The sequence below is a fragment of the Myxine glutinosa genome, chromosome 1 (genome assembly GCF_964187855.1).
Source record: "Myxine glutinosa chromosome 1, kmMyxGlut1.1, whole genome shotgun sequence".
NCBI lineage: Eukaryota > Metazoa > Chordata > Myxini > Myxiniformes > Myxinidae > Myxine > Myxine glutinosa.
This window is the reverse complement of record NC_136261.1, coordinates 35,712,105-35,732,932: the sequence shown is the minus strand read 5'-3', so window position 1 is coordinate 35,732,932 and position 20,828 is coordinate 35,712,105. Positions and strand designations below refer to the sequence as shown.

General features: G+C 45.7%; 1 protein-coding gene across 5 annotated transcripts; it reads right to left on the bottom strand.

The window, feature by feature from the left end:
- Window positions 1-212: 212 nt before the first annotated feature.
- Window positions 213-20,026, bottom strand: LOC137414961 (uncharacterized). 5 transcript variants are annotated; one of them, XM_078770916.1, is made up of 3 exons: window positions 19,500-20,026; window positions 4,645-4,785; window positions 213-4,516 (listed from the first exon to the last, which is right to left on the bottom strand). In XM_078770916.1, the coding sequence occupies exons 1-3, from the start codon at window positions 19,747-19,749 to the stop codon at window positions 2,787-2,789; spliced, it is 2,121 nt and encodes a 706-aa protein (XP_078627042.1). In that variant the 5' UTR covers window positions 19,750-20,026; the 3' UTR covers window positions 213-2,786. The 5 variants fall into 5 exon arrangements, with proteins under 5 accessions (XP_078627042.1, XP_078627064.1, XP_078627049.1 ...); XM_078770938.1 differs by having other exon boundaries at window positions 4,645-4,754; window positions 19,500-19,611; XM_078770923.1 differs by having other exon boundaries at window positions 4,645-8,162; window positions 19,500-19,588.
- Window positions 20,027-20,828: the final 802 nt, after the last annotated feature.

Sequence of the window (20,828 nt, the reverse complement as noted above, 5' to 3'; positions counted from 1 at the left end):
ACAAACACAACATGCATTTTAAGGCCATTTTCCCTGCAAGAGCGGGGGTTAGCAGTCATATCATGATGGTAAATGCTGTGCAAGCCTTTCAACTGGTTTGGTGAACAACTCTCGGTTTGAGAAGGATTACTTATGGGAACATGGACAACAGCAAACTCTCCACTCACTGATAAATTGATCATAATGTGCCATTACATATTCACAATACCACATTTGTGCTTTGAGGACATCTCTTTATTGTGAAACCCTTCAGAAATTCAAGTTTCATGAAAAACATAGGCAGGAGTCTTGTTGTGATAAACAATTTTACAACAAGGGTGTTCTCCCCATATCACACATGGCAAAGAAGCATGGACGAGAGCAAATATTGAGTAAAAATTGATGTTCAAACTGCCATGGAAAGATGCCAACTGAGCATAACCAAAAAAGGGACAAGAAAAACAACGAAATCAGATAAAAAACAAAATTCCTAAGCACTCGTCACAATAAAAAAAAACTCAAATGGAACTTGACTGGATACATGGCAAGGACAGAAACAAGAATAACAAACTAACAACCGAAGGAAGGCCCTGAAAGAAGCGCGGTGACATCAATGATCAGATTGAGAGATTAAGTTCTGTTGCCATTTGAGTTTTTGGCATCAATTTTTCAACAATTCTCGATTACGACAATATAGAGAACCAAATTAATAAATGTTGCTTTTCTTTTTTTAAGCTGTCATTTTATTTAAACTTAGTTTGAGGATGCGGGTGGGCTTAGCATTTGGAGATTTTTCTTGTCTTTTGACACAACTTTGCAGTCATTGTTGTGGACATTCTGGTGACAGCCGGACGTATGGCTTTCATCAAGGGGCTCTCGGAGTGCTGGCTGGTTGTCAGGGGTTACAGGTGGTACTCTGAGAAGTTGTGCTGACAAGGTACAGTGCATTCAGAAAGTATTCAGACCCCTTCACTTTTTTCACATTTTGTTATGTTGCAGCCTTATGCTGAAATCGTTTAAATTCATTTTTTCCCTCATCAATCGACACTCAATACCCCATAATGACAAAGAGAAAACAGGATTTTAGAAAGTTTTGCAAATTTATTAAAAAGATAAAAACTGAAGTATCACATCAACATAAGTATTCAGACCCTTTGACTATGACACTTTGACCAGTCTTTCACTGAGGAGAGGCTTCCGTCTGGCCACTCTACCATAAAGCCCAGATCGGTGGAGTGTTGCAGTGATGGTTGTCCTTCTGGAAGTTTCTCCCATCTCCACACAGGATCACTGGAGCTCAGCCAGAGTGACCATCGGGTTCTGGGTCACCTCTCTTACCAAGGCCTTCTCCCCCAATTGCTCAGTTTGGCTGGGCGGCCAGCTCTAGGAAGAGTCCTGGTTGTTCCAAACTTCTTCCATTTAAGAATTATGGAGACCACTGTGCTCTTGGGAACCTTCAATGCAGCAGATTTTTTTTGTAGTCTTCCCCAGATCTGTGCCTCGACACAATCCTGTCTCTGAGCTCTGCAGGCAGTTCCTTTGACCTCATGGCTTGGTTTTTGCTCTGATATGCATTGTCTGCTGTGAGACCTTATATAGACAGGTGTGTGCCTTTCCAAATCATGTCCAATCAATTTAATTTACCACAGGTCAACTCCAATCAAGGTGCAGAAACATCTCAAATATGATCAAGAGAAATGGGAGGCACCTGAGCTAAATTTCAAGTGTCATAGCAAAGGGTATGAATACTTATGTAAATGTGATATTTCAGGTTTTTCTTTTTAATAAATTTGCAAAACTTTCTAAAACCCTGTTTTCTCTTTGTCATTATGGGGTATTGAGTGTAGATTGATGAGGGAAAAAATGAATTTAAACGATTTCAGCATAAGGCTGCAACATAACAAAATGTGAAAAAAGTGAAGGGGTCTGAATACTTTCTGAATGCACTGCATATGCCCAAAGGGCTGTACACTTTCATGATAGCGTTCGCCTTACTGGTTCACTGAATACCTTGCCTACTGCTGAGGATCACTTACAAGCAGGATACATTCAACCAAGTATGGGTAATGCTATGTGATTTTAACAAAACTTTATGAGAAAAACTTTTCCCACAGTTAGAGCACTTTTTGTGCAGCACTCCAGCGTGGGTTGCACGATGGAGAAGTTCAAGCTCCGCTTGGAAATGTCATCTTGTCACAAATAGAACAATTGCAAGGATGCTCTCGTTGGTTGTTATCTCCATATGCGGGTTTTAGGAGGTGGGAGGCAGTTCTCCCAGAACTCAAAATCTCCACCTCCTTTTTCGGATCATTACTCATGAACCAGTTTGTGAAACTTCATTCTCATAACTTTGTTCCAAGGTCTCCTTTTATAACCATCACTGAAACTCTGACAGCCTCCACCTGTAGATTGTTTGTCGTGATATTCCCCGGAATACTTTTTATGTTCTCAGTTAGGGTTTTCTTGATCATCTGGATTCCCTCTTGCTCCGACTATCAAAAAAAAAAAAAACAACAACAACAACAACAACAGGCATTTTAAGGCCATTTTCCCTGTTAGAGCGGCTGGTTAGCCTCGTTGATCCGACTATCATTGGCACAATGTCAGGTTTCTTCAATTTCGAAATCCTCTTAACCTTATTTTTCATATCATGGTATTTCAGATTTCAGCTCCACTGGATGGTTCCTCTTATGCGTTTTCAAACCGCTGTTTTGAGAGAAACCTTTATCACATATCGAGCATTTATGAGGTCGCTCTCCAGTATGGATCTTCATATGTAATTTCAAACTGTCTTTTTGAGAGAAACCTTAATCACATATCGAGCATTTGTGAAGTCGCTCTCCAGTATGGATCTTCATATGTGATTTCAAATTGCTGTTTTGAGAGAAACATTTATCACATATCGAGCATTTGTGAGGTCGCTCGCCTGTATGGATCATCATATGTGATTTCAAATTGCAGTTTTGAGAGAAACCTTTATCACAAATCGAGCATTTCTGAGGTCGCTCTCCAGTATGGATCCTCATATGTAATTTCAAATTGCTGTTTTGAGAGAAACCTTTATCACAAATCGAGCATTTGTGAGGTCGCTCGCCTGTATGGATCCTCATATGTGATTTCAAATTGCAGTTTTGAGAGAAACCTTTATCACAAATCGAGCATTTCTGAGGTCGCTCTCCAGTATGGATCCTCATATGTAATTTCAAACTGTCTTTTCGAGAGAAACCTTTATCACAAATCGAGCATTTGTGAGGACGCTCTCCAGTATGGATCTTCATATGTAATTTCAAACTGCTGTTTTGAGAGAAACCTTTATCACATATCGAGCATTTGTGAGGACGCTCTCCTGTATGGATCCTCATATGTAATTTCAAACTGTTGTTTTCAGAGAAACCTTTATCACATATCGAGCATTTGTGAGGTCGCTCTCCCGTATGGGTCTTCATATGTGATTTCAAACTGCTGTTTTGAGAGAAACCTTTATCACATATCGAGCATTTGTAAGGACGCTCTCCTGTATGGATCCTCATATGTGATTTAAAATTGCTGTTTTCAGAGAAAGCTTTATCACATATCGAGCATTTGTGAGGTCGCTCTCCTGTATGGGTCTTCATATGTGATTTCAAACTGCTGTTTTGAGAGAAACCTTTATCACATATCAAGCATTTGTGAGGACGCTCTCCTGTATGGATCCTGATATGTGATTTCAAATGGCTGTTTTCAGAGAAACCTTTATCACATATCGAGCATTTGTGAGGTCGCTCTCCTGTATGGGTCTTCATATGTGATTTCAAACTGCTGTTTTGAGAGAAACCTTTATCACATATCAAGCATTTGTGAGGACGCTCTCCTGTATGGATCCTGATATGTGATTTCAAATGGCTGTTTTCAGAGAAACCTTTATCACATATCGAGCATTTGTGAGGTCGCTCTCCTGTATGGGTCTTCATATGTGATTTCAAACTGCTGTTTTGAGAGAAACCTTTGTCACATATCGAGCATTTGTGAGGACGCTCTCCCATATGGATCTTCATATGCGATTTCAAACTGCTGTTTTGAGAGAAACCTTTATCACATGTCAAGCATTTGTGAGGACGCTCTCCCATATGGATCCTCATATGTGATTTCAAATTGCTGTTTTGAGAGAAACCTTCATCACATATCAAGCATTTGTGAGGTCGTCCTCCTGTATGGGTCCTCATATGTAATTTCAAATTGCTTTTTCTCAAGATACCTTTATCACAGACAGAGCACTTGTGGGGGCGTTTTCCAGTGTGGATCCTCATATGTATTTTGATGTTACCTGTTGAAGCAAAATCCATTCTGCACACATTACAATTATAACGTATTCGCCTTTCCAGAGCCATTTTGTGTTTGTTTAATTTAATATTAATCTTGGTGTTGAGAGGCCCACACATGCACTTGTATTTTATAGGAAATGAGTCTTGATTTTGTGATCGTTTCTTCAAAAAAGGCTTCTTCCTCACTGTCAAGCTGCGACTGGACCTTATTTGTCCCATATTACTTCTGGATTGTTCTACAGAGACAAAGAACACATTTTATTTTTTGTCAAAATCAAAATGCAAAATATTTAACACTTTTCCGAAAATTTTAGATTTTCTCAACACAAAAGATGGTGTGATAATTTTTTCCGTTTCCACTCACCAGTTGAAAAACAGGAAACACTTCCGTTTGTCATGTGAATATCATCTGAACCTTCCTTTGCAGAAGCACATTTTGAATCTTCTGTGACAGATGAATCGTTGTTGTGTTGTCTGCCTTCCACATTTACAGAATAGACATCACCTGTGTACAAATCAGCATCAGTCTTTTGCAGCAAAATGAGATTGAGAACCATCTTTAGAGTTCACAGAACATGTTACACCATGGAATGTGTACTTCAATTTCAATGTAATAATGAAGTTAAAGATTGTTAAAAAGAAAAATTATGGATGTTAAGTGCAATTAAAGCAGTCTTCAACATGATCCTCATGCACCACCCTATTTAACATGTCCAACTACTGCTAATCTGGAGGTTCGTGGAAGAAACAAGAAGGCGATTTGTGTTCAACAGTGTTTAATTCAATTTAAATAAAATAAAAATTGTAAAATTAATCCCCAAAAAATTCTGGAATTTACTGACGTTAAAAAATTCTCAAAAAAATATGCTTTCACAAAGCTCGGAACAAGTGTGTATCTACCCTCAACAGAGCCAGGAAATAATATCTATCCACTCTCAAGACTGAACTCTCAAACTTGTCTCCCCCCTCCAAGTCCTGGTGGCATCAGGTCAAATTTGTTTCTCGTGTTAGTTCCCCTCCAATTCCCTCCCTTACCTCAAACGGCTACACAGCTGACTCCGCACATGAAAAAGCTGAATGCCACAACTCTGTGTTTGCCTCTAAATCTTGTGTCCCAACCCCATCCCTCTCTGTACTCACCTTACCCAGTCGTACCCAGCTGCTCCTGGACTCTGCGTCCTTCTTTACCGACAAGGTAGAGAAGTTTCTGTCAAACCTCGACTCTGATTCCCCAACTGGACCAGGTGGCATCAGCCCACCGGTCCCAAAATCCTGCTCTGCCGCAGTCACTCCCTCTCTCTGTTCTCTTCACCCTCTCTTTTGCTCAAGGTCATCTGCCATACACTTGGAAATCAGACATTACAGCTTTACACAAAAAATGTGCAAAAACATATCCCTGCAACAACAGACCAATCAGCCTACTCCCAATCCATAATCGCTTCTGATATGAAATCCTTCCTCTTCTCTAATGGCGTGATCTCTGATAATAATTTTGGATTCAGATTCAGACCACTCTACTCTACTCTGTACATGCTGCTTCTGCTGACTCAGCAATGGATGGAGGTCCTCAATGCTAAACAGGAATTCAGAACCGGCTCCCTTGACATATGTCGTGCATTTGATACGGTCGGGCACCCCGCCCTGCTCATGAAACTCTCCTCTTATGGTATCCATGGAAATCCCCACACATGGCGCAGACTTCCTCTCCAGTCAAAGTCAACATATGGCTCGAAATGGCATTCTCTCATCTCCCCTTCTTGACCAGGCTGGAATACCTCGACGCAGTGTTCTAGGCCCTGTGCTTTCTCTAGTCTTCATTAATAAATCTATCCGACTCGCTGGAAAATCCACTCTTCTTCATTAATGATCTATCCGACTCGCTGGAAAAGCCACTCTATCTTTTGCTGATGACTCCACCCTCTGTCACTCCATATCTCAACCCTGAGATTGGCAAGCAGCAGCCTCTTCACTCTCTGCAGACTGGTTAAAATCACAAACTGGTCAAACAAGTTGAACATGTCATTCAATCCTGACAAATCTCACACCCTCACTATTTCTCTTCGTAAAGACGGTTTGGAAAACCCGCTGTCACTCAAGCTTTTGGGTCTCACTATCTCCCATGATCTTTCCTGGGAAAACCACATTTCCAAGCTGGCCTCAAAAGGCAGTCGCCGACTGGGCATCTTCTGTCGTGCAGTGCCTTTTCTTGGCACTACTGAGCTTCTCACCACATACAAGGCTTTCATCTACAGCTTAATGGAGTACTGTTCTCCCCTCTGGGCTGATGCTCCTGCCTCACACCAAGCTCAGTTTCATGCTGTAGAAACCAAAGCTTTTAGTATCATTGGTATCTCCCACGATGAAGCTGATTCTGAGGGCCTTTCACTCTCTCACTGCAGGCAGGTTGGTGGTCTTTCTTTCTTCTAATGACTCTTCTCTGGCCTAACTCCCCCTACCCTATCTGTGCTCTGTCCCCCAAATATTCCTTGAGGAGGCACAAGATCTGCCAACAACCCTCTTCTTGTGAAACTGTCAAATTCAAGACTCTCTGCTCACCTTCACTCTTTCATTCCTATTTTCTCCTGCCTTTGGAACAAACTCCCAAACTCTCTTCAATCCCACTCCCACCTCTAGATCTTTAAAAGCAGCTGTTCACCACCACCCTTGTCTTGTCTTCTTCGCCCAAATCCTTGATCTTGTCTACCTCCGTTAATACACCCCAAATCCACCTTTTTCAAATTCCGACTTTCCTGAAAGTCGTATCCATTTGTTTAATACCGTTTTATCTCAACTCCCCCACCCCTCCACGAATCTACCAATGTCACTGTTCTCTGTTGTTGTTGTGCTTGTGTACTTTCCTCTCACTCGCCCTCTTGTCTCCCGCTCCCGTTATTATATATTTGGTGTGTTAACTATTACATGAGCCTCAACTTTGTATACATAAAAATATGAAAAAAATAAAATTGAATGGCACTGAGCAGCGCATCCTTTTGACTTCAAAAGTAGTTGGTGGTTGAATTCAGTTTGCTGATAGGAAAATCCTCTTCACTGATAGGAATTCAAATTTCAAGTGAATCGGATGACAATTGAGTATTTTAGAAATTTGAATAAGTTGTGGACCTTATCGCTTACACCGATCTGAAAAATAGTTGGCGGTTGAATTCAGTTTGCCGATATGAAAATCCTATTCAAATTTCAAGTCAATCATATGAAAATTGAGGATTTTAGAAATTTGAAGAATCTGGTTGACCTTTGGCATATGTTGATCTTACGACCTATGTTGACCTAAAAAATAGTTGGTGGTTGAATTCAGTCAGCAAATATGAAAATCCTCTTCAAATTTCAAGTCAATCGTATGAAAATTGAGGATTTTAGAAATTTGAATTATTGACCTTTTGGCCGATGTTGATGTCAAACATTGTTGGTGGTTGAATTCAGTTAGCTGATGTGTGAATCCTTTTCAAGTTTCAAGTCAATGAGATGAAAATTGAGGATTCAAGTAATTTTTAAAAAGTGGTCGACCTTTGGCCTATTTTGACCTTTTAATATCAAAAATAGAGGATTCTGTCAGAACACCAACTCTAACGTTTGGTGAAGTTTCATGAAGATCGGTTTAAAATTGTGACCTGTAGATGAGTATACGTGAGCAGACAGACAAACACACAAACCGGAGTGATCAACATACTTGTCAAAAAAGGATTTTATGACAAGTAACAAATAGACAGACAGACAAGGGTGAAAACATAACCTCCATCAACCTTCGGTGGTGGAAGTAAGGATACCTGTTTTCAGTAACTCGTTCAGGAACTCAAGTCGAAGCTGAGATGAACTGAGTCAGGTCATGTGTCATGGCAAAGTTAAATGCACTGACACCAGGAGGATCTGTGCTGTGAGAGAGAACCCATATATCTATTTATCAGATACGGTTGAGTGGAACCATGAGTGCACGATGGCTAGTGGCATGAGCGATCGGTGAGGCAAAACATCCTGTCTATCTAATTGTACACACTAAATCAAGCCATTGAAGGAAATTAAACAAAAACAGACAGGATGGAAAACCACATACCAAAGAACAGGTACGTATTTAGAAGCACACAAGATTCAATAATAATGGGGCACATATTGTTACGGATCGCGGTTAGATGTTATTGTTGACCGAGCGGTTGGTATGACCGCGACCTAACAGTTATTCCCCGACTAGACCCCGATTCCACCCAAACGTTGACCTTATCGCGCTATGCTAAATCAATGATGGAAAGGACACAACGACTGGGATAAATGAAACGACGCCAGGGGTACAGTTCTCAAGACGTCCGGAGGAGGATATAATTACAGTGGGGGAGAAAAGGGGTAGATTACAAGGTAGTGAGGTAAAGGCACAGAAGAGATAGGCACTTAGTTACAATCTTATTTTAGCCCAGACAGACCACAGACAAACGGGACAAGACTGACTTACACAGGGATTGATGACAGGGAAGGACAGGCAGTCGATAGCACAAGGTGCACCTTGGCTCAGGGACAGGATAAAGCACGGTCCAGTCCAAGATGCGGGGAGGTCTCACAGCGCTCGGAGGTGGCGTCCTTCTTTCTCCAAGCTCAGCGCGCATCTCACGTCACCTCCCTCTTTCTGCGCATGCTCAGCGGCGAGTCACACGCCCTCGACTGGTTGGCTCCGCCCCAGATGGGACCGGGCTCCGCCCTTGACGAGGAGTTGACAGCGAGCCCCTACTTGGTAACCCCGTCGAGCACATGTTCGATGGCGGCTCGCTGGGAAGGCCTCATGTCCTCCCAACACCCCCTACCAACCAAGCCGGAGTGAGGACGCGCACTCCCTGTCCACGCCACCGCCGCCGCTGTTGTTGTTGTTGTTGTTGCTGAACCGTGAGGAAGAGCTGCGGGGAGGTATTGGGAGGTCCTAAACTTCCTAACGATGCCATACAATCACATTCTGGTGCAACGAAGTGTCAGAATTAATGGAAACGAATCCTTAACTGACATAGACTAAGAATAACTAGCAAGATGTCCTATAGTTGTCTACGTGAGATGCGGTGGACCTGGATGCGACATTTAATGGGGGGAAATAGGGGGAGGTCGGGTCTACAGAGTGTTGTTTACAGAAAATGGGACTAGGGAATGGGGGATTGGGGATAGTTGGGAAGTACTGAGGAAATAGGGGAATATTTACAAGCGGATATGGATGGATGCAAATCCCATATCCGCAACATTGCACCCTTCTCTACCTCGGGGCGTCCCGACCCGATAAATTTTTACCTACGTTAGTGTGGCACTCAGATGTAGTTCCCTCTACTATTAACTCAACCCTGAGTGCGACAGTTTTACAGATGTTCACAAATGAGTAAATATGTCCCCCTGCGACGTTGCACCCTTCTCCTAACAGAAACACACCCACAGGATAACCGAATCGCGGAAAGCATCCTCAAACTACACATACAGCCGGTAGGGAGCATCATTTATACAAGACTGATATTTACACTACGATCCAGGACCTGTTCTTTGAGGAACACATGCAGATGTTATGCATAGAGAGAGCACGCATGCCAGCATCGATACACCAACCCACGAGTGCCCTGTGGCCCTACGGCCTTTAATAATGTGCAGAGCACCCCATCCAAGCATCAAAAGCACCACCCCATTATGTACAGTCAGCACCATCCGGTGCACCAATAAAGTGTTCAGTAACAATGCACAATTAAGTGTCCATGGTCACCGGTGGTGTCGCAGCCGGCCGATGTTCTGCCGCTGGTCTTGCCTTTATGGAGTGCACTTGGCCTTCTGGCTTCTTTAGAAATAAAGAAAGGCGCCAACTGCGTCCATTTCTAAATTGTGGCCGTCAGGGGGGCCAACTAAAAGTGGTTCACCTGTATGGCATAGGTGCCACGTTGACCCAGGTCCATCCACGGGTGGTGCTTGACCGCAAAAGAACTGCGGTCCATTGTGGGCGGCCACAAAAATTGCGGTCCATATGGTGTATCGATCCAGGCAGCAAGCAGCGGAAGTACAGGCCCACAACTGCGGAGCCAGCACCTCTCTCTCCTCTCTCTCTGCCCCAAAGCCAGATCCTCGGAGGTGGGAGACAAAAGAAGACAAGTGAGTAAAGTGGTAAGGGCGCAAAAGTGCACGCAATATAAGGTAATGCACACTGGGGGCACATGGGAATCAGGTGAGACAGGTACGTTCCTACCGTACGCCCCCCCCCCCCACCAGGTAACCTACATTGCCCCTCCCTTACCCCTTACTGTATCCACAAAACACAACACTACCCATAAACATCTACTTTACACATCAACAAACGTCCCTACTGTCTTCCCCGTTCCTCCCAGAAACCAAATTCGTCTTCTCTCCCTCCTAACCAATCAAATTTGCCATTTCCAACTCTCATCAAAATTTGCCATCTCCAACTCAACATCAAAATTTGCCATCACCAATTCATCATCAGTCACTCCTAAGGAGGGAGAGATGGAATCACCCCAATGTCTCATCCACGTCGTGATGCGTCTCACAAATCCACACAGCAATTCTCCCTTCCTGCAACACAGAACAAAGGAACACAGGTGTGGAGTCATCATCATCACCTCAGGTAAGTGGCTGCGTATGGTGTGACAGGTTCATCAATCCTAACTATTTCCTAAATGACTTTAACAACTTTACATTACCCGGGGCCTTTCCCTGCCAATCCATTGGCCAACTTACACTATGGGTTCTAAAAACCAATTCCCATTGACCAAACTGTGGTGCTTCTCAAGTTGGGGTCTCACTCCCCCGATTCATCACTCGGTGCCCCCGCACAATTTCGGTGGCTGGGTCGTGTGACGCTCCCAGCTGGTCCGCCCACCTGCACACCTCCACCACTGTTGTTGCCTACCGAGCTCACCTGCTCCTCACCCTAACCTAACTAACTGGGGAAGGCCCTCTCGCACTCTCACCCCCTCAGTGCCCTCTCTGGCACGGGCTGCCCGATCCACACCCGGGATCCTCAGGCACCCACTGACACTAACGGCTCCCAGAGCCCACCTGCGGCCTCACCTGGCCGACATCTAACAGTGGCGGAGTGCCCAACCATTCACACTCATACTAACAGGCCACACGACCAGCCAATTTCACCACACCAATGCACCCATCCACAATACCATTCTGCATCCGCACCACAAATGCCAATATCCAACCACAATTTACCTATACCTTCTAACTATTCTTTAAACTACCCTCCCCGGGTCCTCGTGAAAAGGGGTCCACTCTTCCCCCATCCACACCTTCGCACCATGCACACCACTCCGTACCACTTACTCCATGTATTCCACACCACTCATTCTCCGCTCCATATATTCCACACACCTGTGCTTGCACACCTGGGCTCTCATACTTGGTGCCGCCTGCACCCTTCTCTCCCCCAAGCGCATTCGCGCTGATCCACAACACTCACTACTCATACACTGCTCCACACACCTGTCCAGTTCTCACACAGCATCATCTCATCTAACTACTCCCCTCTGCAACTTGCGCTTCCCAGTCGTCCCTTTAAACTATTGCGCTCCCTCGTCATTATCATCCACTCTAATCTACCTGCGTCCCCTCTACAGGTATCCTTGTCACTAACTAACCTTAACGTCACCTAATGTCATCTTCGCTAGATCCCTACACACAATATCCTAACCCACCCGGGCTAGTTTTCACTGCCATACACCCCATAAACTATTGCGCATTTGCCCCCATTTGTGAGGGATGACAGAGTTGCCATCCCACCGCATCGGGCATCTCCCACTACCAATTTTGCACATCAAATTTCAACAAATCAAAAATTTGCCAATCACTACCCATCATCTGCCAATCATTACTGCCAATCCTTTGCCAATCATCAAATTTTGTTTTTCTAATTTCGGGGCCAAAACACTATCCTCGTCATTACAGTCGACTTACTAGATCCTCTCGGTGCGCCAATTTACTTCTAAAGCTCGGCTTCGTACAGCCAAGCCATGAATGCGGGTTGTTTGGTGCCAGCGGCTGGATACGTCCCGCATTCGGTGCAGGGAAGGAGGTTTACCCGGGCCGAGGTCCCACGCACCATCTCGGCACGGAGCCATCCCATGGCCCGATCTCGACCTGCCGGAATGCCTCAACAAAAAGTGGTCGCCATGACGACCCTTCCTATCAGGCTGCCCGCTCCGCCTAGTGGAGCATGGACGCGGCCGTTCAAAGCGAGGCCCAGCGTGGATCGCGTACGGCGGTCCGTTCGAACCCGCCGTGGCTCGGACCCCCGCTGGTTCTCGCGGCACGCGAAGCCCGGCACGCACCGAGGGCCCGATTCGGCTATAAGTCGCTCTAACCGCTAACCCGGTTACCGTCGATGCCTCACCTGCATGCTCACACGCATACGCTACCCCTTTCTTGCTCATACCTCCAGCTGTTCCCATGCTCCTCGTACCTTTCCTTACACACCTCGGTACACTCATTCCGCTCACAGACTTGGTCACACACCTGACCACCGAGCACCTTGGCACACATTCGTCGCTCGCACACCTCACCAACACACCTCTTCGCGCCCCCTCCTCGGTCACCTCCTCTGTGACAATCACAGGTGTGCTCTTACTCGCACACCCAACCACGTGCCTCACTACCAATTCCAGCGTGCATTCCCACACACGCTCTACCATTCCAGGTGTGCTTCCTTTCTCACCTGTCACAACCAACTCACGCTCCGTGTCACTCTTACTACTCTCACCTCCACTCTTGACAGCGCACTCACCCTTACTCTCGACAGCGCACTCTTTCCTCATGCACCCGTCCGTTACACAACTTTCTCGCGCACACTCTCCCGTTACACCCTCTGTAACACTCACCACAGGTGTACACTCTTCCTTACTTTTGACAGCGCACTCTTTCCCCATGCACCCGTCCGTTACACACCTTTCTCGCGCACACTCTCCCGTTACATCCTCTGTAACACTCACCACAGGCGTGCATTCTCCCTTTACACCCTCCGTAACACTCCTCACTACGCGCTTCCATGTACTCCCTCGCACACGCGCTACGACCGACTCACTCTCGACAGCACCCTCACTCCTTGGCACGCACTTTTCCCTCACACACACCAGAGTCGGACTTTCTCGCACACCTCCTTTTTCGCACACCAGACCTGTCGCACACTTCACCAACGGCCTCTCACGAACACCCTGGTCCATCTCGACCCCCAAGCTCATTAAATCACCTGGCGCATCATACGCACGACCATATTGGTCACCACTTACACCGGGTCCTCTTTCTCTTCGCTTCTCCTCCATCACCTGCGAATCCCTCATCCGGTTAATGAGCACATCATCACGATCCGAACACAGACTTTGGACCAATTCTTTTACTTCCTCCTTTATCTCTTTCTTATCCTCTCTCCGTCGCTTCTTAATTTCGCTCACCCCTTCTTCCACTTCTTCTAATTTCTGCTTCACCTCCTTCATCTCCTCGTGCGCCCCCTTAAGTTCTTCCTCTAACTCCACCTTATTTTTTTCTATGTGCTCCCGCACCTCCCGCTCTTTAACCTCTATCACCTCTACCACCTTGTTCATTTTCCTCGTCAGGTCCTCATGTACCGTCTGACACTCTTTTTTAATTACCCCTACGTCCTTTTTCATCTCCTTCTGTGTCGATTTTAAACCCTCTATTACCGCTGTGTTCTTCTTTACCTGGTCCCCCAACTCCTTTTGTCCCACTGTCAGTTGTTCTACTCCCAGAGTCAACTCCTCTATACCACCTTGCAATTTTACAGTCCCCTTTCTCACCTCCTTCTCAATGCGCTCCTTACAGTGCCTCACCTCCTCGCGCACTCCTCCGACCTCCTCACTCACACCTCTTCTGATCTCTTCTCCCATCACTTGCATCTCCTGCCCAGATGCCACCCTCATCTGCTCCATTTCCTCCCTGTGAGCATCCAATTTAGTTTCTACCCCCATTCTGACCCCCTCTATCTGCTGCCCCATTTTTTTAACTTCCCTTTCCGCTTGGTCCCTCAATTTGCCTTCCATACTGTTTTCTAACCCCTCTAACCCCTTTTTCATCCCTTCCATTTGATTCTCTTGAGCGGCCATTCTGTTTTCTACCCCCGTTAACCCCTCCTGTATTTCCCCTAATCTATTGTCTAATCCCTCTATTCTACTCCCTAACCCTCCGATCTGGGCCCCCATGTCCTCCCTCAATTTCTCGCTATTGGACCCCATCCTTTGTTCTAACCGTTGGCTATTGGCCCCCATGTCCTCCCTCAATTTCTCGCTATTGGACCCCATCCTTTGTTCTAACCGTTCGCTATTCTGGGCCATAAGGGCCTTCATTTGTATTAAAAAAAGGTTCAAATCCACCAGGGGCGCTGCTACGGTCGCGGGCGCGGTCGCCGTAGCCATCTGCGAGGCGCCATTTTGCGCGCCCGTAACCTCGTGCGCGAGGACGCCATTTTGCGAACCTGCCGCCCTCACTGCTTTGCTCTCCTCATGTCCCTCAATTTGGTCCTGGATCGACCCTGCCTCACTCTCCTCTACCGGAACCCAGCCGTCTTGATCTGCCATAGCGCGACTTCCAAAATTCGGGTTTTTATTTTAAAACAAAACAAATTTCACAGTTAATAATTTCGAGCGCGTGAAGCGCGCTTCGGGTCCAATCTCACTTCCTGACACCAATTGTTACGGTAATAACACAATTGGTGTCCAAAATTTGGGCTAAATAAATTTAGTCCCAGGTTCGAATCCCAACTCCTGACAACAATTGTTACGGATCGCGGTTAGATGTTATTGTTGACCGAGCGGTTGGTATGACCGCGACCTAACAGTTATTCCCCGACTAGACCCCGATTCCACCCAAACGTTGACCTTATCGCGCTATGCTAAATCAATGATGGAAAGGACACAACGACTGGGATAAATGAAACGACGCCAGGGGTACAGTTCTCAAGACCTCCGGAGGAGGATATAATTACAGTGGGGGAGAAAAGGGGTAGATTACAAGGTAGTGAGGTAAAGGCACAGAAGAGATAGGCACTTAGTTACAATCTTATTTTATCCCAGACAGACCACAGACAAACGGGACAAGACTGACTTACACAGGGATTGATGGCAGGGAAGGACAGGCAGTCGATAGCACAAGGTGCACCTTGGCTCAGGGACAGGATAAAGCACGGTCCAGTCCAAGATGCGGGGAGGTCTCACAGCGCTCGGAGGTGGCGTCCTTCTTTCTCCAAGCTCAGCGCGCATCTCACGTCACCTCCCTCTTTCTGCGCATGCTCAGCGGCGAGTCACACGCCCTCGGCTGGTTGGCTCCGCCCCAGATGGGACCGGTCCGCCGCTTCCATTGGGTGCGGGGGTTACCGGGCTCCGCCCTTGACGAGGAGCTGACAGCGAGCCCCTACTTGGTAACCCCGTCGAGCACATGTTCGATGGCGGCTCGCTGGGAAGGCCTCATGTCCTCCCAACACCCCCTACCAACCAAGCCGGAGTGAGGACGCGCACTCCCTGTCCACGCCGCCGCCGCCGCTGTTGTTGTTGTTGTTGTTGCTGAACCGTGAGGAAGAGCTGCGGGGAGGTATTGGGAGGTCCTAAACTTCCTAACGATGCCATACAATCACATTCTGGTGCAACGAAGTGTCAGAATTAATGGAAACGAATCCTTAACTGACATAGACTAAGAATAACTAGCAAGATGTCCTATAGTTGTCTACGTGAGATGCGGTGGACCTGGATGCGACATTTAATGGGGGGAAATAGGGGGAGGTCGGGTCTACAGAGTGTTGTTTACAGAAAATGGGACTAGGGAATGGGGGATTGGGGATAGTTGGGAAGTACTGAGGAAATAGGGGAATATTTACAAGCGGATATGGATGGATGCAAATCCCATATCTGCAACAATATTTACAAACTCATCAAGAAAGGCACAAAAGAGCAGATCTTACCCATCGCACTTATTTCCCCCTGAGGCATTCTTACTTATTTATTTGTACACAAAACATGGCTCCAACAGAATAATTAAGGAAAAAATATACAGTGGAAGTAGAGCATAAAGACTCAAAGAGGTTGGGCAAAGTATATGGTAGACCTCTGACTCACCCTCGGCACACGTCAATGGACATGTGCCAATCCCGCAATGGGAAGACAAACAAGGAAAAAGGGAGGGGTAATGAGAGCAGAATGTGGTGAGTTTTAATGAGAACAGTGTGTGCAGTGTAAGCTTTAGTCTTTAGAGGAAGAGAGGGAAGAGCGAATGAATGGTTAATGGGAGGTTGTTGATATTGTAGTAGCAAAGGTTTTATGGCCGGCCTTGTAAAAAACAAAACAAAACAAAAACATAGGGAAAAGCCACAGGAGGCAATCACAAACTGGGGGAAAACCAACTTTAATCCCTACCTAGTTAAACATAGCTCCACCCCCCCGTGTGATGACACAAAAACAATCTAAAGCTCCAGTTTCCTTACTTAATACATCGAGATGCCTCCTACACATCCACTGTCCATGCTGCACCTATACAATTCTGCCTCTACTATGGGATTTCATCCCATACCCCCACAAACGTAACAATATCAACTCACTCTTCTCTGTGCATGTGCAGTCGTTAAAACTTCACAGCCAAAGTACTGTTTATTTACTGATTGATGTTCCGATTCGCGTTCAAAATATAATATTCCATTTAAATAAGTTTCCATTGATACCTTCCATGCATCATTGCTGTCACACATGGCCGAGTACATGTTCATTGAAAATGACAAGTTCAAATCGCATTTTTACAAGTTTGGCTAATTAATGCAAGTCAGGATAATTGATGCAAAATGAACGTCAGATGTGAACTTTTCTCAGGAATGATTGGCCTTTATGCACCCACACCTTCAACATGTCCAGTGTCCACCTCCCCTTTCAACACAAAGCTCACAGCGGCGGAGCATGCCCTGAATTGCACGTCTCACCATAGCCGGGTCATTGCGCAAAGCATCCACTTCATGTCGAATATGGCCCTGCAATTCGTCAAAATCATGGGGAGGAGTTACGAACAGTCGAACACCTTGTTCTTCAAATGTCCCCAAAGGAAATAATCACATGGTGTGAGGTCAGGTGATCTTGGCGGCCATTCCACTGCATGGTTGAGGGCGATGACTCGGTCTCCAAAGAGTTCCCTCAGTCGATCTCGGACAGCGATAAGACGATGTGCTGGGGGCGCTGTCTTGGGCCCACCAGAGATATCTGAAGACATCATGAACCTGTCGCTCAAAGTTCTCCTCCAGCTGCGGTAGAACTTCATCATTGATCATCTGCAGATACCTGCTACCATTGACATTCCTTTGAAAGAAAAATGGTCCGATCACCTGACCACTTCCACTGTGCTTATATCTTTATTTATTAGACATCCTACAGACGAAAATGAACACTCAGTTTACTCTGCGCACGTTGCACATCACGTGCAGCAAATTTCACCTCCCTGCACCTTGTATATATATTGCGATTTTGAAATAAACGCCTCTATACACCGACCTTGAGGCTTGGTTTGTAAGCCACCATCTACAATTCCAATGTAAGAGACATCATTACTCTTCTTTTGGATCTTCAGAGTCCTCCGAGGTCTTTTGAGTCCTCTAGGTCATTTGAGTCTTTTGGGTCTTCTGGATCTTTGAGGTCCATGGGTCTTTTCAGTCCTCTGGGTATTTAAGGGTGTTTGGGGTATTTAAGGGTCTTTGGGATAATTTGGGTATTTGGGGTCCACTGAATCCTCAGGGTATTTAAGAGCCTTTTAATTGTTTGGGTTTTTGAAGTCTTTTAGGGTGTTTGGGGGAATTTTGGGTCTTCGGGGTCTTTTCAGTCTTCAGAGTTTTATGGGTATTCAGGGTCTTTGGGATACTTTGGGTATTTGGGGTCTTTGGGGTATTTTGGGTCTTCAGTGTCTTTTGGGTTTTTAAGGGTATTGGGATCTTTTCATTATTTTGGGTCTTCAGCATATTTAGGGAATTTTGGGTCTTCGGGGTCTTGTGGGTTTTTGAGGGTCTTCAGGAACTATTGGGTCTTCAGAGTCTTTTTGGTCCACTTGGTCCAGGGTCGTTTGGATCTTTTGGATCCTCTGGGTATTTTGTGTCTTCTCGGTCCTTGGAGTCTTTTAGATCTTTTAACCGGTGGACAAACAGTCGTGTTCAAAGATTGCCCATTAAAACCTCACATAAAACCCCACTCCCAGCGAAAGCGCTATTCAAAGCCTTTAAAACCCACCCTTATGAAGGGGGACAAACACACAAATACACAAACGCACAAATAAACAAACACACATTGTGCTTCACATGGTAGATATCTAACAAAAAAATTGACAATTTTAGACGACCTTTACCTTTTGACCACAAAAGCAACAGGCTTCAGCAAGCCGATATGCAAACCCTGCTCAAATTTCAATTCAATCGTATAAACATTGATGATTTTATACAATCATGACCGTTTGTTCTTACAAAAACAATAATTTTGATTGGTGAACCACTGCAGTGACCCAGTATGCAAATTCTTAAGATTTCAGGTAAATTGGATGAAAATTGAAGATTTTATGCGACACTGACCTTTGACCTGTCCACCAAATTATTACTTTGTCTTCTCCATATTCTCCAAAATAAAGTTATGTTGAAAACTTGATGACAAAGCTCAAACGGTACAAAAAAAGTTCGGGGACAGACACAGACAGACAAACCTCATTAATGAGCAAGGACATGGATACAACCTGACGTACACACACAAGATGGGCATCAAATAAGCTGGCACATAATGTCACACCATCTCACTTGGACTCATGGCTTAGACCCGCCGGTGGCGGTCCCGAAACTAGGACCTTGGTGACGAAGGGAAGGAAAGAAAAGAGCTGCGGTGGAGAGAGGGCTGGTGATGTGAGTGGGATGGAGAAAGTTATTCAAAGAGTGGAGCCTGCTGAGTGGCTCCTGCTGTGCGACAGAAGGGCTAATTATTGGATCCGCATCCGGGTCTTCCCCAAAATCTAAGCGATACGTCCTCGTCACACACGCAACTTGTCCACCAAGATTCGTCAGAATCCATCCATAATGTTTTGAGATATTCTGCTCACAGACAAACAGATAGAGGTGGAAAAAAAACCTCCACCCACCTTTTTGCGGCAGAGGTTAAAAGAAAAAAATAAATCACAAATCATAAAGATTACTTCTTGACATGCGAAGTTGTATTTAAAAAATACGTCACGTACCAGACTTGGGTGTTAATCCATCATCCTGAAATTGGAGAATGCGGAAATCACGGAGCCCGATTCCACAGAAACCAGAAACGTTGTCCCGGTGCACATTTTGGGATCCGAAAATCTTTTCACAGAAACTGGAAAGTTCCCGAATTACATTCTCTAAGGTGACGAAAACACTTCCCAAAAGGGAAGAACCTGCAATCTGGACATCTTGCCTCTTCGAAAAAGAATTCATGAATGTACAGAAGTCAGCATACATCGCAAATTGTAATTTCTCTTTGGAGAGAGAGAGGAGCTCGGTCCGTAATGGATTTTTTTTTTTTTTTTTTTTTTTTTTTTGTATACAATATCGAGGCTCGTGAAAGAGCGAACATTAATCACATGAACACACAGAAAGACAAACCGACACATAAAACATATAACATAGGGAGCGGTAGACAAGATGGGGAGAGAGGGGGAAGGACACAAACACAACATTTGAGAGCAGGGACCGAGAGACATGGAGACATCGAGAGATCTGAGAGAGGGCGAGGGCTTTGGGGGGGGGGGGGGGCGTGGGAAGGGGGCAGTGGGAGAGGTATAAAACATATGGACACTGCCAGGACTTCCAGGAAAGAAGTTGGAATTTCAAACAAGGTGGATCTGGGGTGAATTAGCGGGGGTAGAAAAGATCAAGGTTTTGGATGGGGGAAGATAAGAGATGGTGGTGAACAGCTGTTTTAAAGACCTGGAGGGAGGAGTGGGATTGAAGGGAGTGAGGGAGTTTGTTCCAGAGGCGGGAGAAAAGAGGAATGAAAGAGTGAAGGTGAGCAGAGAGCCGAGATTTCGGCAGTTTAACCATCAGAGGGTTGCTGGCAGATCTTGTGCGACCTGTAGGAATATTTGGGGGACAGAGCACAGAGAGAGCTGGGGGTGCAAGGCCGGAGAGGAGTCGGTAGAAGACAGAAAGACCACCTACCTGCCTGCGGTGAGTGAGTGAAAGGCCCTCAGAGATAGCTTCATCGCGGGAGATTCCAATAATTCTGAAAGCTTTGGTTTCAACAGCGTGAAGCCGAGCTAGGTGTGAGGCAGGAGCACCGGCCCATAGGGGAGAACAGTATTCCATTGAGCTGCGGATGAAAGCCTTGTATGTGGTGAGGAGCTCAGGTGTGCCGAGGAAGGACTTCGCACGACGGAGGATGCCCAGTCGGCGACTGGCTTTGGAGGCCAGCTTGGAAATGTGGTTTTCCCAAGAAAGATCATGGCAGATAGTGAGACCCAAAATCTTGAGCGACAGAACTTCTTGGAGAGGATTGTTGAGAAAGTAGATGGGGGGGTTGTCCAGTCGATCTTTTCGGA

Coding starts and splice junctions, on each gene's coding strand:
- LOC137414961 (XM_078770916.1), bottom strand. CDS start 19,749: ATGTATGCTGACTTCTGTACATTCATGAATTCTTTTTCGAAGAGGCAA. Junction 4,786..19,499: donor TGGATTAACACCCAAGTCTG/GTACGTGACGTA, acceptor ATTTGTACACAG/GTGATGTCTATTCTGTAAAT. Junction 4,517..4,644: donor TGTTTCCTGTTTTTCAACTG/GTGAGTGGAAAC, acceptor TTGTCTCTGTAG/AACAATCCAGAAGTAATATG.